Source organism: Puntigrus tetrazona, chromosome 10 (genome assembly GCF_018831695.1).
Source record: "Puntigrus tetrazona isolate hp1 chromosome 10, ASM1883169v1, whole genome shotgun sequence".
NCBI lineage: Eukaryota > Metazoa > Chordata > Actinopteri > Cypriniformes > Cyprinidae > Puntigrus > Puntigrus tetrazona.
In genome coordinates this window covers 3359462-3378839 of record NC_056708.1, presented here as the reverse complement: position 1 = coordinate 3378839, position 19378 = coordinate 3359462, and the positions used below count along the sequence as shown (strand labels likewise).

Sequence of the window (19378 nt, the reverse complement as noted above, 5' to 3'; positions counted from 1 at the left end):
GTCTTTGCTACCTCATTGGTCGCCTGCTGTTCTTAAGGGTTTTAGCCACTTCTCATAGGTCATTAAACTACAGTGTGGAATGAAGCAGATTTGCGATGTCCAACTGTGACAGATTTAAAGCATTCTAAGCTTTTTAACACTAAAAACGACTGATTTACAATCCTTCAGCTAGGTTTTACCGAAAGCTTTGAAGAGGAAGTATGTATTGCAAAATGTATCACTTAACAATATAATAAACCAATAGTGTTTAAGAACGTTCAGTACAAAATTTAAGCATGTTCAGCGCAAAATGTATGTTATCTTATCATTATTATAATCCAATAGTGTTTAAGCATGTTCAGTACGATCAGTAACGACCTATATTTAAAGGACTGTGCACACAAAAATTTCAATTATATAATTTACAATCATATCGCTTTCTTTATTTGTGGAACGTGCAAAAGTTTACTGTCACGATATCATTCAGAAATCATTCTAATACGCTGATTTGCTGCACAAGGAATATTTCCGATTACAGTCAATGTTGAAAACAGAACAACATTATATAAAATCCAATTATTTTGTGCCGTTAAAAACGCTTTCAGTGTCATTTTTGATCAATTGAATGCATTGTTACAATCATTTATTTTTGCAAAAACTCCAAATGTTTTAACTGTAGCGTATATAACAAAATTATGAACAGAATAAATCAAAGCTTTTTTGTCCTCCAGTGCCGATCGTAGCGTCACCGACTCCTGAACGTGACCTTAAATAGATTACTGATGAGGTGACAGAGCAAACGTTGACAACTGAAAGGCCCCTTCACTGCAGAAAAATTCCAGAAAGAGCCGCCAACAAAGCTAACATTGTGTCAGCGTGTGATATCTGTGGCTCCGTGGCTTACAAAAAATGGCCTTGTCCCCGGCGCCCCCGTTTACAGTCGCTTTTAAAGCCGTTCGGGACTCTGTGGTGTTTTTGTACCGCGAACCTGAGGAACATGCGCGGCTGAAGGCTCTCAAGGTCTGGCAAAAAAAACAAACCTCGCCAAATTGACGTTGCCGAGCCGAGCCGGGCCTCGGGACCCCAGAGCTGAGCAAACAAGCGAGACGGACGCTTCGACTGTCAGCCATCTGAGGAATGCGGAGGCTCGCGTATCAGCACAGTGATCCTGCAGAACCTAGAGAAGTGAGTATGTTAGTGGTAGATCCACAGCTTTGTTCGTGTGACTTCTGCTAACTTCACTTGACAGCAAACGGGACACGTTCTCTACTTTAATTTTAGCCAATACTCTGGCTATGTTCTCTCAAAGTTACAAACGAACAATTCTTCGCTACATAACAGTGCCTCTGTTTTGGGCAGTGAAAGGTTCATGTATTTTTGGTTGAAATAGGCATTTATGGAGTCCTCAGCAACAGGTTAACAAGCATGCAAGATCAAAAAAACTATTTTATTGTCTTATGCATTTATTTTTGCCTTTTTTGCTCAACAAATGATTTATTTAACTATTCGTTATTACTATTCGTCTGATTGGTCTCATTTTCATTTCGCAGTGTTTGTGAGCACAGTGCAGTTTTGTGTACAAATTTACTTTTAACGCTCGAAAAGCATCACCTAGTGGCATAGAATGAATTTGCATTTTCATTGAACAACATCAACATCCTCGTTGACTCTGGAACAACATTCCAATCAATCAAGGCATCATTTTTCAGGAAGTATCTGTGATAGGCTTATGATCAGGGTTAGGTGCCTTTCCATCCTTGCTAATCAGCTATCATTTGCCACTGATTTTTGCATATATTTTGGGCAGGGTTAAGTTTACAGAAAGGGATTGGGATAAGTCTATATTTTTGGACAGTAACGGTGATCCAGGATCATGCCTTGCTTGGTAAAATCATGGCAACCACATTATTAATGTTCATGGAATGTTTTTCTGAAACGTTTAGTTCGTTTTTTGAGATTCTTAATTGCTAGATATTATTTCAAAGAAAATTCAAAATTACCATTCCCATAATGTTTGCGCAATGTTTATAGGATCCCTTTAGGGGCCCACTTAGGGCTAGCCTAAGGGCCCCAGCAGGCTGACAGCGCAGGGCCTATGAGAATTTGATCATTGGCAAAACATCATTAGCCCTCAATTAGCCCCCAGGAAGCCCTCCCTATGCCCATGCTATTAATCTACAACAATAAGAACTTTAAAGAAAAAAAGTCATGTTCGGAAAAAATTCCAATGAAAATAAATATTGAGAGTATCGAATTATTCTAAAACCACTTTGTCTGTATTAGTATTGCAAAACTGATCCACTGACACAACTTACTTCAAACCATGTGTCACACTTTACCCCATAATTCATATTTACTGTATAATAATTATTTAGTTTATAGGTTTATAGGCGATACATTGGCAGTTCAGAAAATGTTTTTTAAAAATGTAAATTAAAAAAAATTGTACTGTAATATTTACAGTATTAAATACAAACATAACACCTAATAAATGAATCTAACAGTAATCTATTAGTTAAGTATAGTTTTGAATACGCTGTGCCTTAAAAGGATAGTATAGTTGTTTCTAAACCCAAATAAGGCACAAAAACATTTAAAGTCTAAGCATTCTAGACAGTCTGATAACTCGAGGTACTAACTTGACATAATCACAGGCATCCGAGTGTGTGACACTCCGGCACGCAGAAGCTCTGAACACTTGAATGGAATGTGACCTTGCTCTTGTCTTTTAAGAGCAGTGCAGCCCAGTCCCACTGTCTGGAGTATATTTTAAAGTCATCACTCCATTTATAATAATACTGAATTTACATGCCACAGTTCTTTGGTATTTTCGTTTTAGTGGAAGCGATTTCTAAAAGAAGTTTGTTTACAGTTCTTACCTACAGCTAGAGCCATCCATACTGTCAGCAATTCTCCAACCAGATACTTGGTGAAACACTTCTGGGTCTCAAATCAATGATTATTATTTTTGTTGTTGTTAGTTTCATTTGGAATTTGAAAGGTGGGACTTTTATGTTGCGTGTTATTGTTCTAATATTATTTATTGATTTTCAAATACTTTTATTTAAGTTTGAGTTGTAGCAGACGTTTATCCTCGCCATGTGGGATTTATAATCACACAATATCACTAATGACTATAATGAATATGACAGGGTCATTGTCCGGTTGGAAAGTGAACCTTCTGCCCAATCTAAGTTTCTGAATGCTCCGGACTAGGTTTGCTTTAAGGCTATCTCTGTACTTTGCTGCACTGGATGTTGCTTCTACTCTGATGAGTTCCTCGGTCCCTGCTGCTGCTGTTCCTTCAAACATGATGCTTAGAACTGAGCTTCATTGGATAAGAGAAGCCAGCCATCAGGTGTTGGTCACCACTCCAACCAAAACCCTTCTCCATCACTTGCTCAGTTTGGCCAGGAGGCCAGCTCTAGGAAGAATCCTGGTTGTTCCAAACCTATTATTATCCTATTATGGATAATAAAGGCTACTGCTTCTGTGAACCTTCAATGGAGCATCATTTTCTAAACTCTTCTCAAGTTATTATTTGTCTTCAATAAATGCAAAGATGTTGAAAATCTGTTATTTGCTTTGTCATTATGATGTATAAATAATGATGTGGGGGAAAAAAGCAGTTTAGTATAAGGCTGCAACAAAACAAAGCATGGGGAAAGTGAGGGGGTATGAATACTTTCGTAAGTATTTTCATTTTAACACTATTCTAATATTCTGGTGGCACACAGAGGCAAAATTATATTATATACTATGAAAAATGCGTTAGTTAAACATTAAACATTGACAATAAACAAACCATAAATTTTTTAACAATCTATTACAGTAAAATGGACCAAATATGGAATAATTTAATATGAATCAGTAAGGCATAAATCAAAGGTTGCTATATGTAATATAGTTTGGGACTATAGATTTGATTATATATTTTTAATTACAATTGCTGTAATATTACATTCTCAAATGAAAGTTCAAAGAGAAGCACAATCTCTACCAATAAAATCAGACGTTAAACAAATGTGACCCTCCCTCCTGTCTCTCTCTCTCTCTCTCTCTCTCTCTTTCTCTCTCATCCTGCAGGCTAGACAGAGCGGAAGCTGCAAGCTGTAGCATCCAGCATTAATCTGATATCTCAGGAAAAGGTGGAGGAGAGCCGTCAGTCTCAAGGTGATGCTGGTAACAGCGGCGCAGAGCAGACGAGGAAAACCAGAGAACGAGGAAGAGGGAGAAGACGCAGCCATGATGGGCACACCTCTACGGAGGAAAGCCCCGGCATATGAGTGAGTACTTCCATTTTTCCTCGCCCTCCCTCTGTAGGGTTGGACATCACGGAGCGGTTGCCATAGCAACGGCAGCCAGGGTGGCAGGAGGAGGATGATGATGCTGCAGCAGCTGCTGTCTGCAGTCATGGATTCCTCCAACTATGCATGCGTGTGCATGTGTGTGCAGCAGACATGCATGCAATGTGTCACAGTTTCATTGGCAATCAAATCATCAGTATGAACGAATATACAGTAGGAATGATGAGATTGAATTAAGATAATGTTAACTAGCATCACCTGTTTTAGGGTGTTGGCCACTTTTCCAATAGGGACTTAGTGTAGCAACTGGACAGACAACTGTGAAATAACAAGGACAGCCTGTGTATTCTTAGGTCTACACCTGATGCACATAAAAGCAAGAACTGGGTGTAATTAGAAGCTACAATCTGTGGTTTGTTTCCTGGAAGCATCGTTAACAATCCTTGGTTACAAGTTCTGTCATTAGCGACAGAGTTCATAGATTCTGTGTTTTCCAAAACTAGCTGAAATGAACCCGTGTGCCTGAAATGATATCTCAAGACCTGTGGTTATAAGCACAGTTTCTTGTTCTTATGACAGAGCAACTTAATGCAATTTAGTTTTTGGGGGTTTTTTTTAGGACTATGGAAGTCAGTAGCTGCGTCTAAATAGATGCACTATATACTGTATACCCAACACAACATATTTTACGTGGTGGCTAATTTGTACGAATTTGTACGACCTCACTTATATGAATTAATCTAAACACCAGTGACCGGTAGATTTAGGGGCGGGGTTAGGTGTAGGTAATTCATACAGAATCATACGAATTGGCAATTCAGAAAATACATATGACTTAGCAAAAAATGTTATGAATTTAAGTGAGGTCATATGAATTTGTATGAATTAGCCACCTCGTAAAATATGTACAAGTTGCCATGACATTGGGCTGGTGTACCAGTATAGTGTATGAAGTAAGATTATTTAGTCATTTAAAATCGGAGTCTGATAGCTTGATTTTAGCAATTTTAATCCGTTGTCATTTTTACGAATCAGTACTGATTCTTAAATCTCTCATCCAATAAATCACAATAAGCTTTGTGGATTGCCACTTTTAATACGAAACCATGTGCCATGTTTCAGATTCTGTCTATTTTATTACAATATTTAAACACTAAATACAAAATAGTTTTAATGAATAAACATCTAAAGATATGTTAAAAGAAATAAGTTTCCCCGTTTCCCGTCTCATGTAATCGTTAACTATGGAAAGATGTCACATTTACCCAAACAACATATTCTGTGACCATAAACTCAACGGGCAGCTAGAAAAATTAACTCTATGAAGGAGCATTTTAATTTAGGTTGGGTATAAATCTGTCAAGTTTTGTTCTAGAAGTATATTTACACAATTTTGTAATTATGTTAAAGTTATTATTAAGCGTAATTTAAGTGTTTGTTTACGAATCAGCAAATTTTATCCATAAATATTATAGTAACATAGTACCGAATGGAAATATTAAATCAAATCAAACTGAAACGCAAGCTGGTGAAGCATAATCAAATCTGTATCAAAACCAAATCCTAGTTGAAAGCAAATTTTCTCTTTACAGGGAATTACAGGGGGAAAAAAAAAGAAAAACCTAATCACTCAGGGTGTTATTTTGCAATAATGGCTGACTGTATATTGTCCCTTAAATTTTGAATCTCATTTGGTTATCGATTAAGCCAGCTCAATGTTAACATATTCCCTTAAAAGAGTCACTGCTGCTTTACAGCTGAACCAAGGTTAAAGGTGAGGAGTTTACAACCATCATCAGTTTCAGCAAAATGAATTTATATCAATTACCTTTACAAACCATGCTAAAATTAGCAATTTAGCTTGCCGTGCCTGTGTGACAGTGTTGCAGTCTGGCTTGAGAGTGGTGTCTTGATAATAAAGAAGGCCTGGAGCCATCGCACCAAAGAATGCCTTTGAGTTCGTACGGAGCACTTATGCGACTGCAGCTGTCGCATTCCACACACATGCAAAATTAGCAGCAGTCACAGCACAGCAACAGGCGGCCCTGTAGGATAAACACCACAGAGCTAAACACCGTATCAGTCTTATTTATAATGATATATGTGACATTTAACAGTTGTGTTCCAAACTGGTGTGTCCGAGTTAAAACCTAAATAAAAATGGGTCATGTAATGTTTGACATAAATAGAAAAAGCAGTGTAAACAAGATTCGGGACACTTGTAGAATGCAAATCATTAGCAAGTAAATGTGTAAAAAATTACGTTTTATTAATCGAAACTCTGTAAAACTGTGTGAAAAGGAATAAAAGGAGCTTTACTGCCTCTAGCGTTCATTTCTGCAGTGATATGTCCTTGTTGGTACATATTTTATGTTTCGCTAAAACGTGCACCCAGGTATATTTATGCCATGAGTTCAGGTAGGATGATGGTGTAACCAGACACTCAGACATGCAGTAGACATCAGTCTCTCTGTTGGCTATCATTAAAAAAGTTTACTTCTATTGCACACAATGTAGACTTTCATCAAGATGAATTGAAGTGCTAATGGATAGCTTTCTCCAGGCATTACAGACCTCATTGGGAGGTGCAGGACAATGACAGCCTGACAATACTTAGAAGTATACAAGAAATGCAAGTCAAGAGTGGTAAAATATCAGCTATATAATGAGATTATACTGTTATACATATTAATTCACTGAGAGTTAAGTATTATAATCCTAACTGGCAGTGCACTACTTCAGAAAGAATCCAGACCGAGAGCTGTGACAATTTCCAGAACAACTGCAGTCATAAACACAGAAAACAGCGGGCCACCGTTGTCATTATAGGAGACAGAGCAGAGTTACTTTGGGAGACTCTCTTGCTAAAGATTTGGATAAACTAATGCTATTTTAACAAAACAAAACTGTTTTGCAGACCATCTTCATGGAAAACATCCCCTCATGATCGTCAATTAAACTAAACAGCTTTAAACAAAAAAATGAATAATAAGCATTACATTAAAAGATTCGAAAACTAACATTTTAGGCCTCACAAAGATTGTGATTGGAAATATTTTAACCTGGTTTTTGGCGTTTTTTAAACAACTCTGGAGTACGCGTGGAAAAGTGGTGGCTTGATTTATGCTAAACCACCGTCTAAACAAGTTATGAATCATGTCTGATTACTGCAGATGATGATTGTGTTTGCAATCATAGTTAACAAATGGTAATTGTAATCACCCCTAAATCAGTGACTAAAGCATTTCTGACATATACAACATTCATAAATTTTGTAAATCCCATAGACCAATATTGTAAACTAATGAATATTCGACTGATTATGGGTAATCTAGATTACATAATCAGATTCCTAAAAATGTACTCTTAACTGGATAATATCACAATTGTAAATGTTCACGGTGAGATTACTTTTATTTTTAATGGATTGCAGGATTACATATTATTCAAAAAAACTTTTTTTCATAACTGAATTAATTCTAAACTTTACCGTCTCATTAACACGCTTTAGTTCTTACGTTAATCACTGTTCAGTGCATTAAACATTTCTTAGGAAAGTGCAGATCTAAACTTTTTGTGTAAACTCTAGAGCAAAGGATTCTTTGCTAAACAGATCAGTATAAACATTGGCGTTTGGGCAACTGTCTTACATTTGTGCTCTTGAGAGACCGTTACCAATTTGTCACTTGCTTGTGGCTCAAGAAGGTTATTTGCAGCAAGTGCCAACGTGAGCCCAGCACTAATGAAGTGCCATTAGTAAGCTCTATAAGAGTCTTGCTGGCTTGCGTTTGAGCACCACTAGAAAGGCATGTGAAAGAGTAGCACTACAGCTCAGATCTTTACTATTAGAACTCACGCATTTCTTCATATCCTGTCAGTGTTAGGTCATTTGCTAATTTAAAGAAAAAAGATTTCAATATTCTGTTTTTTTGCATGCGAGTTAGATTTTTTCAGGAATTGCTTGAATACTGGCTATGAATACTTTATAATGCATTTGTTAAGGAGTTATTAGTAAATAGTGAACCTTTCACAATGGTAACATTCATGTAAAGTGGGTTACACTTTATAAAACTTAATACAAAAAAAACGTTTGCCTCAACAAACTCCAAATCTGCAGCTTGTTAACCGTTAGAAAGGTAGTTTTTAATTTTTGTTATGGGGAGTACTAATAAATAGCCAATATGCTAGTAATATGCATGCTAATAAACAACTGAAGTAGTTAGTAACAATTGGTCCCTAAATTAAAGCTTTATCATAAAGTGTTACAAGATTTGTTCACTGTTGCACAATATAACTAAATACCAGACAACTCCTATAGAAATCATGATTTCATTGCATTTATGACATAGTAGAAGTACTGTATGTTGTCTGCACTCTTTCTGAAATGTTCTGAGACATATGAAGAACTAAATATCGTAAATTGTTAATGAACCTTCCAGGGTCTGATTAAGCATGAATTCATATATGTGACATCTCCACAAAAACCAGCAAATGTCAGATGTCACACGCTGTATGAAATAAAATTCAAGTTTGTAACCAGTTTGTAACCAGGCTGTTTTGGGTCACCGTTGTCTCGCATAGTATTTTTTTTCCTACTATGGATAGCACTGATGACCAAAAACCGCCTGGTTGCAAACTTTTTTTAAAAGTTCCTTTTTAGGTGAACTATCCCTTTAAAATTTAAATGCTGCATTTGTTAACAAGCGTTAGGATAAAGTGAGGCAGCCCGCTAAAAGTGTGTTTCACTTTAAAAGTAATTTGAAAGTCATTTTGCTTTGCGTTTGCGCGGTCTTCGGTTCCCAGCGTGTGGACTGCTGCACATCTGGAAGGTATTACTGTGCCTCGCTGGCTCATGAGATGAGGTCACTGTGCCAGAGAAACAATGTTGCTTTTGTCTGTTATGCCGACTGATGACGTTGCAGCCGCTGGTTGGGAATGGAAAAGTAAAGCATGCGGTGGGAGGAAGAAAGTCTGTACACAAGTGAACCGGTGCTCTTAAGTATATATATATATATATATATATAGTACTTTAGAGATTGCTATTAAATCTCTAAAATGTCTTCTAGTGTGTCATCACTGACAATGGAAAAGTCCAGATGCAGTAAAGCAACTTCTTAGGTTAAAGAGAGGCCATCGTGAAGAGATTTGGAATGAAAATCCAAACGAAAATCAACAGTCACAAGCTTAGTTTACAGTTTTTCTCAGTTCAGAATTGAAATTCTACCTGTTCAATCTTCACATCGTGTCACTTGTGCACATCAAGAAATCAGTTTTCATTCTTTTGAACGATTGCTTTTATACATACAAGCAATTTGTCTCCGCTTTCCTACATTTTCAGTTGCTAATATCATGCTAGTACCCCTCAAAACATCTAGTCATTATTTCATTGTATAAGCCATTCAGTTCAAAATGGTTAAACTAGACTAGACTTTACTTGTCGTAAACTATCAAACATAATTTCTTTTAGACTTTTTGCAAATTTGCTATACATTGTGCAAGTGAATCTTGAATAAAAAGAATATAGATCAACTAATTATAAACTAGTTTTCTGAAAGGTGCATCTCATGAATCTTCAATTGGAAAGCATATATAGACGGAGGAAAACACAAAAGTTGCAAATTCTGAGGTGACCTAAGGATTCTGAGCAAGAGATTGGCTTTTGCATGTAATTCATGGTGTTTTGCTATTTGTACGAATTGTTTTAAGAAATGCACTTACAGTTTTGCAAACGTCAAGGATGATTATCAAAATGTACCAAAGTGACTTGAAAATATAAAGTGCTGACTAGGGAGCCCCAGTAAACAGACTGGCCCAAATGTTTCACAGAGCTCTGCTGAATGATTTATTCTGAACTTCTGTAGAGCTGGTTGAGTCTCACAGCTTCTGAAGTCTGCTGTGTGTGAGCACTGTGTGTTTTGTGGCTTTAAGCCTATTTCCAGTAGTTACGTGAACTTCCAGGAATTTCCTCCATCTACTGATGTTCACTGCTGCCGTAGGTTGTGATTCTCTATGAATGACTGCGGGGACAATCATGTTGAAATTGACCGATGAAGATTTGCTGTCTGACAAATAACACAATGTTATTCTTAACACGCAGATACGGTCCTTCTGATTCATCGTGCTGCATTGCTTTTGGAGAGAAGTTCATTTCAATAGCACATAATGCACGCATTATCAGAGATGCAGTAAATGCACGCTAAAACATTTAAATGTTACTGTGATCTGTCTAAACCATCGCTTGTTGCAGTACAGCTTGTACTCACCTCTGCATTTATTTACTTGAACTCAGGAAACAGTAATTCATATCAGCCGTTTTGTATTATATATAGTAACAGTACTTGTACTGTACACACACTAAAGGGTCATTACAGTTTGTTATAAATTTCATTCACTGAGTTTCTTAATTCCCATGAGTCTTCCTCTTGCAGAACACTCCAGACTCGGTTAGCTCAGCCTTTTCTCCATATAAGGAGTTTTTGTATCCATCCACCGGAGCTGAATGTGAGGTTGGATGAGGGAAAGCAGTTGGACCCCCGTGCTCCCATTCCCTACTGCTCCCTTTGGCTTCACTGGAGGAATAAATTAGAACTCAAGATGTTTAGTGCAGATTTTTGAAAGCTGCTTTCCAAATAGAGAGAAAAACCACATCTGCAGAGACAGTAGACTTGTTTGGAGTCAGCAACTTCTGCAGATGTTTTTGTGATCAGATGCTCTCATGTTATGAAGATGGAGATAGATAGATAGATAGATAGATAGATAGATAGATAGATAGATAGATAGATAGATAGATAGATAGATAGACCAACATTTTGTATAACATTAATACATTTATGAATAAATCAATGTTATTCCGAATTACATAACAGTGGTAATTTTTCCTTTATGGCTGAGCTATTCCTAACTTAACATTAAACAATAGCAAAGAATTGGCAGATGTAGGACTTTGATTTGTAACCATGGAGCAGATTTCCTCTAAGCTTGCAGCCACTCAAATCCCCAGTGTACGGCACACCTTTGTTTTCCATCCCAGCAGGCACACACACATACACACTCACACACACACACACACACAGTCATGGTTAGGTGTAACAGTGTTGTCCTGCTCTTAGTGACATCTTTCTGTCTGCTCGCCTGTAGCTCTCTTCCAAACACAGTAGGCGGGTTCAAGACTCTGTCATCTGTCCATAACCCGGCCAGTGACGGAGAGGGAGGGATGTAGGAGGAGAGAGAGCGACAGAGAGAGAGAGAGACAGTCTGGCAAACACATGGCCAGTGAATGAGAAGATCTTGCCCTCAGTACACTGTGTCTTTCACTGGCTGGCTTACTTCAGAGGACCAGGGCAGACTGCGTGCTTGTGTGTGTGTTTGTGTGTGTCTGTTAACTTGCTCACCTTCCGCCCAACACACACAAACACACTTGGGATTACCAATCTCACGGTTACTGAGAATTCTGCCTTTGTTTTTCCAGGATGGCTGAAGCTGAACTTCACAAGGAAAGGCTCCAAGCCCTGGCGGTGAGTTCCGTGTTGCTTTGTTCTTAAACAAATCCTTTTTTTATTTCTTTGATACTAACATAGTTGTTGATAGGCTCAAAACCATATTCAAAAAAAGCATTAAAACACTAGTCTCTTTGAAATCTGTTCCAAATGAATGCATGTAATAGAAGCTTGTAAACCCGATAGTTTTAGTGCCGTTTGGTGTGGTCTCATTAAGAGTAGATTTACTTTTGACGAATCACCCTATATGAACCAGAGGGCAACAATTTGAGATGTGACTAAAAAAGAGACTAAATCTGGCTCCAGGTCAACCCTTCTGCATAGAGAAGCAACAGATGGAAAACTATTTTGGCTACATTGCTTACATCTTTGTGATTCCATAGAATACACATTGCAAAAATAGACTGTATGGACCAGCGTGTGTTGGTAGACACATAATGTAGTTATCCGATTCAGTTTTGAAGATAATATGAGCAGTGCATGTCTATGCAAAACTTGCCACCACAATGCAAGACTGTTCTTGAGTGCATTTCCCAAAAGCAGCTATGGTGGCAACTTTTGTCATTACCAATTAAGTTTAAAAGAACTTGCAACCATAGTTTGCTGACAAGCTTTTTGGAAATGCACCCCTGTTTGGGTGTTTATACGTGGTCTTTAAAATGTTTTTTATAGATATGATGGCTAGAATGCTTTTCTAGCTACATTTCCAGCCAAAATATCTAAAAATTAAAAATGATTTGAGCAAAATAATACCCCTTTGGCAGATTATTTTGCTTGATGGAAGCAAAAAGTCACTTAATTTTGACTTTTTGTTTCAGAAAACAAGACAATTTTATAAATCTTTTTTTATACAATTTTTTTATATTTTGGCTGGAAAGCAGAAAAAAATCTAGGCTAGAAAAGCAGTGTAGATCTGTAGATTTTCCTTTTTATATCATCCATCTGGTAAAGACTATTAATTCAATGTAATAGTACACCTCTCTTTCTTCAAATCACTAACCTTTATGAACGATATAGTGATTCCTTAAGAAATACCACTAATTAAAAGTCTTTCAAGTCTAACAATGAAAACTGATTCTTGGCAGCTAGATCTATAGCAGGCTTATGCCTTTTGGATGAGGTTTAATGAATGGAGGTTTGAATGTGTTGAGATAGAGGGCCTGTGGTAATGATGCTGTGCTCAGACAGAGGAAATATAAATAATTAAAGTTATACAGTGTCTGGCAGCATCTCGAGCACTGAGGGATGACTGCTTCTCGAAACAAACTGAGATAATCTAAATAGTGTCTGCTAGATTGCTTTGGCGTTGAACGTTTATTTGCCAGAGCGGCTGTTTGGCCTCCAATAGCTCAAATTAAAGTAATTACGTGACTATTTTCACACATTTTAGTAGGAATTCAAAGATTTTATAGTTGTGAACATAATATACACAACATTTAGTTGACATCTGTTGTTGGCATTTAGTAAATTTACATAGCAGTAATGAGGTTGTGAATCACTTTTGCATCTTTATTGTGACATAAGCCACATGGTTCAACTGCAGTGCTCAAGCACACATGGCAAGGACTCACAACTTTTGTATTTGGTGTGACATGTGTTTGAGTCATGCCTTTAACCAATTTAGAATAAAATATTACTTGTTTCTCGTCAAGTAATTCTCTTATAATATATTCCCAAACAGTCAGTCAGACAAAGTGATATTTGACTGATATTTGACCAGCACAGGCTAAAACAGTGTGTGGGTTTCCCCTTTTTAAATAACGGGGGAAAAGAATGACATTAATGAGTTGGTGAAACTTTACGGCTCTGTCAGTTTTGACAGTAGCTCAGTGGAAAGCTGTTATAGTCCCACGCAGTAGGATTAATATTGTGAGGTAGCTTAACAACTCAACTCAGTCGAATGGGTAAAATCAGCCATCTTTGACCAATTGTGCTTTGAGGAGCTGAGATTTGTAATAGATGTAAGATGTAGCGAGCGGTGGTTGCCAGTGAGAAAGTCGCACCACAGTGTTAGAATGTTGTGGGTGATTGCCAAGTCATTGTTATGAGATTGCTAATGTGTTCTGAGAGCTTTCTAGCATGTTGCTATGGGGTCTTTTTGGTAGTTAATAGTATTATTAGGCAGTGTCCAGGGTGTTCGTGATGATTGAAAAGTTGTTGCATGCCACTAAACAATTTTGATGTGGAAATATCACAGTGAAATATCAAATCACACTTTTAAGGTCCAATTCTCACTATTAAAAAAAACATTAACTATGCCTCAGCAGACTCCTAATTTGCTGCTTATTAATAGTTAGTAGCTGTTAAGTTTAGGCATTTATGTGTTTACTGTGTTGATTAAGGGATGTATTGTGGCAGGATTAAATGTCAACTCTTAAACTCAACCCTACCAGATAATGTTAACAAAAGAAAAAGTGATATAAAAGCACATTCTCTGATGCAGCTGTGCTGTTTTAACTATTTTAAATGGGTTTGGGCCATTTTGTCGAACTGTAGGATACATACCCAAGCACTTCATCTCACAAGAGCAAGGCTATATCCCATACTTCCATATTTAATAGCCCATGCCAAAAAAAAAAAACAATGGACAGCATCACAACATTTTTAATTGTTTTACTGGTTACAATGGAACATCTGTTGGGTTTTGGTTGTTGCAAACATTCAACACACAGTATGCCAAAATAATATTTTGTCCGAATGCACAGAATTCAAAATGAAGAATAGCTTGATAATCTGCTACTTCTAACATCCATTGGATTTAAATCCCATGAGGCCATGTGAAAGAAGCTATAAATTGCATGCAACTAATGCAGAAGGCCTCATGACAAACCCAACATGGCGGATGTTGTATGTCCAAATTACTTAAATAGGATTGGGGGTTACACAGATCCTTAACCTAAGTGTAATGAGATGATAGACTTAGTAAACACTACAAATTAGCAGTATATTGCACCAACAACACAACTTATGTCCATATGTCAACCCAGTTTGCAGCAAACATCCTGTATTTTTTTGTCTAGTGGAAGTTTTACTGACAAACGCACATGCAATTTTAATAACAAAACAGCGGCGTGGTGTTGTAACCGATACTTGTGAAGGTTTAATGTTCAAAGATCTTATAACGGTCAGTACTTTAGTACGCTGTGCTCATTAGAAAGCTTTTAATTTGGACTTGCCTTCAAGAAGGAAAGTACCACAAGACTTTGCCCATGGATCGCCAATTTGGGGTTTCTAGTTTCACTCAATATTCAGCCAACATCTGTCTTAACCCAACCACATGCTTTATCTGGGCTTCGCATGGTTTCCCATGCTCTCCAGAAAAGCAAAGCCTGTGGGCTGCTTGATGTTGGCCAAGAAGTTGTGTTTTTGAAATGAGCTAAACTAGAAGCTATACCTCAAGAAGATTACTGAAATGAGTTTAATGCTTGTTATATTCGAATCATATGCTGGCCTGTTGCACATAACTTTTATATCTTCATCACTCTGTTCTATCAAGCTGTTTTGCTGGGAGAACATTATAAATATCGGTTTCTTCTAGTGGTGAATGTAGACTCCCTTGCGTCAACAATGCTAACCAAAAATTGACTGCCTGACCGATAAACTGTTGGAATATCACTTTATCTGTTTTAATAAGCATGCCATTAAGATACAAAAGAACTGATTTTTGATAGGTTTGCCGAACAATTCCCTATTGTTACATTACAGTAAGTGAGGGTTTGCTAGCTAGCTAGCTAGCTATGTTTCTGGTCCATTGCCTCAAACCACAGGCTGCTGCTGCTGCAAAGGACAGTCGTTGGATCCAAGTCTGTGGCTTTTCTTTTCAGTCCATCAAGTGAGGGAATGCCGCTAGCTTAAATGAGAAACGGGTTAGCGGGTTCCTAATTGCGGTACAGTGGGCGGAGGTGATTGCGCACGGGCAGACTTCCCTCTCGTCTTAAATGCCTGCAGTTCTGACTTGTTTACATGGATTAATTTAGTCAAGCGCAGGTCTAGACCTTTACTAGAGGCCTCGTTTACACTGTGCTCTTGTTAGCGTAGCACAGGCAGCCATTACTATCAGGTTAAATTTAGCAGCAGCTGTCTGTGATGATTTGGCTCGAGGTTCACATATTTCACAGAGGTGGGGTGGCCCTCAGGTGGGTTTGCATTCCCATAGCTCTCGGGTGTGGGGGCTCAGCTGCAGTTCTAAAACAAGTACTGGGAGCTGTGCTGTAACCGAAAGCCTTTCTGCTAACTAGCACAGCAGATTGAGGTATTTCTGGATGTTGCATGATGGTAACAAACATCAGCACCGATTTATGTCACTTATCACTTGCATCACTTGCACTGAAATTATTTAAATTAGTTTTAGCATGTTTTTATGTAGTAATATAGTCTGTGCTTTGGCATAGGAGGTTAAATTCTGCATAATATTTAAATTAGCTTTATCTATTTCCTCAATGCATGTTATAGATCTTATTGAGAATAAACAATCATTGTCATTTTATTGAGTTTTTTTCATTTAAGTTGTCGTTCTTTTGCAAATTGGTTATTGTATTGATGCACTGGTCATTTCTTGTTTGTAATAGTTTTGTAAACAGTAACTAGTAGTAAGTTAGCAGAAATTTTGGTTCCACTTTAAAAAAGTGGTCTTAGTTACATTAATTAAATAAGTATAATGTACTTATTATGTTCATCTTGTATTGAAAATCTCTTCTGCTGCTACTGAGGTGGGACAGGGGTAAGGATTTAGGTTTAGCAGTGGGTTTAATAGTGTGTTAAGGTGTAATGATTGGTCAATTATAAATGTAATTACTATTACTAAAATTATTTTCAAATTTTTAGATATAAGAACAATAAGTGCATTGTACCAAATTATTAATTTAAATTTAAGTATTTAAGGACACTTAATATAAAGCTGTACTATTTTTTTTTGGTTAAGGAAAATTAAAGTGCGATAATTAAAATTTGATTACTGGGCAACCAGAGTCTGTCGATTAAAGGCACAATGGCAACCGGATCGTCCCTTTGGATTTGGGAGCTTCAACTTTTGGGTGTCCTCACGGAATATTAACCACTAACTTTTCTTAGTACACTTGGCAGCTGAAGGGGTCATATCTTAGAATGTCCGTTATGCCAGTTACATTCAGTCGCAAATGTCAAACATTTTTTGCATGAAAATAACGTGACCGGTCAACACCTGCTGCTGTCACATGATCCAATTAGCAATGTCTGAAATGACCGCCGATCATGATCCAACCACTGATGACTAAACTCAAAGTCTAGATTGCAAGATCACACCTCAGATTTACATTTGCTGAATAAAACCTCCAATCATGCCATAGGATGAGGCAATGTTTTTTTGTGATTTTAAGGAAAAAGACAAAATTTGCAAAAGTCCATCTGACCTGCAATGTGATCAAAATTCTGTCCAAACTGGATGTTCTACCAGCAGGGTGTAGCTCTGCTGACATTGGAGAGAACACATGAATCAAAAATAGCCTATGAGCACATGAGAACAGTTATGCACTCATACCAGCATGTACCGTATTTCTCTTTAAATATGTTTGCAATGTGGACTCTAGATTAGTAGTTCAACTAAGACATAATTTACAGGATGTGGTTTGCATTAATGAATGAAAGACCGTCACCTGTTTTATCTGGTTCATCGCCACCTGGATAGAAGACTCAATCCTGCATATGTTCTTCATCTAGCTCATGATGCAACCCCCAGCGATGCAGTGTATCTAGCTTTATGCACAGGATGCAATTATATTATGGTTTAATGATTTTTTTGTTTTTACTTTCACAGGATGTTATTAGGGCTGACCCTATTATTCAACAAAGCTGGGAAGAAGTTATTTTGTTTTGTAAAATCAACGTAACCTTTAATTTGTTGATTTGATCCATTTACTGTGATTTGTAACCAGTTATAAGAGCAGAAATCTCCTCTGGGATATGTTCAGATTATGTTCGGTTCCGTTCATGCTGTTATCTGCTGTGAGAAAAAGTTAAAATTTTTATTAGTACCTATTAGCAGTAGAACTAGTGGAGTACTGTCCAAATTACTATTGTCCCATTTTAGAAAAAATACCTAACAATTATATAAAAGCGACGCCATTCCCAATTTGCTGCTTATATTCGGTTTTGAACAGAAGCTAGAGAAATAAAAAGAGGGTGGGGAGAAGAGAGAGAGAGAGAGGTGTGAAAGTTATGCCCCTGAAGCCACAAGCAGCATGGGGAGTGAGTGAGAAAGTCACACACTTGCGGACTTGCTGTATTCTTACGTAATTCATAACAAAATTGTGTTATTTTGTTATTTCCACACTGTTGAATTTGGAACCGTCATTTTCAGTCATGCTTGTAAATACCACTGTAATCCAAGAGGCAGACATAAATTTGCCACCCAACTCACAGTGTCATATTTAAAGTGCTAAAATATTAATTGCATACCAAATATTTGTTTTAATATATATGTGTGTGTACTGTGTATATGTATTACGTATATATAAATACACATGCATGTATATATTTAATTTAAAAACTGTTTATATATTTAATCTATTTTTATATTATAAAACAAATACATGTAAATATTTGTGAACTATATACTGCATATTTCTGTTTTTATATTTGCATAGTAAAATGCACAGTACACACACAAAAATGTCTGTAATCTTGAAGCGATGCCCAGAGCTAATTAAAATTCAAAACGAATACTAGTCAGAATATAGAACTCCCTGCCACTTTTATATTTATTTTTTTATTCAGTATGCTGTAGGTGAAATCCAGTCGTAGCAATTCATGTACTCGTAAAATCTGGGTGAGACAAGTTCGCAATGAGTTGATCATATGGATTCCTTGACCGTCAGAAAACAGTCCACACAATGCATACTGATGATATTGATGTACATTATTGGCTATACCATCATTAGTGTTTTTGTAACAGTTTGAACTTCAGTATTTCAGTACATTTTATCAGTTTACGATCACAAATGTTATACTTATTGTCTGAACTCCAGTGTTTATTGGAATGTTTGTGTGCAAGCATTCTCTGTTTTTCTCTTCCAGATGAAAAAAGACCTTTTTTTGCAATTGTAATGGGCTGCAGACTTTCGCATTGATGTTGGGGATTTTTTAAAGAAATAACCGCAACCTTAAGCATCCAGTTTATGCCTGATATTATTTATTTTTGGAGTACACGTTGATTTAATTAGATGCGGTTTAACTGACAAGTAAGAGATGCAACGCATGTTAATAAGGTCAGTTAAAGAATGTTACTAGCAGATGAATAGTGTATTACGCTTTAAATCTACATGATCTATTCCTCAAGAATTACCTTGAGGCCGAGTCACCATTGAATCGTAACTACTCTCAGATGTGTAGTTTAAGATCATTATGGTCATAATTTCATGTTTCATGCAGGTAATAAAATGTTGTTTAGCTGAAAGATGCATCAAAAAACAAAAGCACCCCTAAAAATAGCGGTTAGGTTTTGGAAATTATGTTTTTTCTAACAGCAAATAAACTTGTCTGACCCAATCTTATGTGAAAACAGTTGCTGATTTGCGAGGAAACATATTTCACCAATTCACCAAAACATAAAAAGAGTTTAGA

At 37.0% G+C, this 19378-nt stretch overlaps 1 protein-coding gene across 1 annotated transcript in view; it reads left to right on the top strand.

Annotated features, from left to right (window-relative positions):
- Positions 1–1055: 1055 nt before the first annotated feature.
- The window catches only part of LOC122353137 (paralemmin-2-like), a 40446-nt gene continuing 22123 nt past the window's right edge, over positions 1056–19378 (top strand). The window contains 3 exon segments of the mRNA XM_043251049.1: positions 1056–1164; positions 4066–4265; positions 11755–11800. Of these exon segments, the coding sequence (XP_043106984.1) occupies positions 4156–4265; positions 11755–11800 (156 nt within the window). The 5' untranslated portion in view covers positions 1056–1164; positions 4066–4155.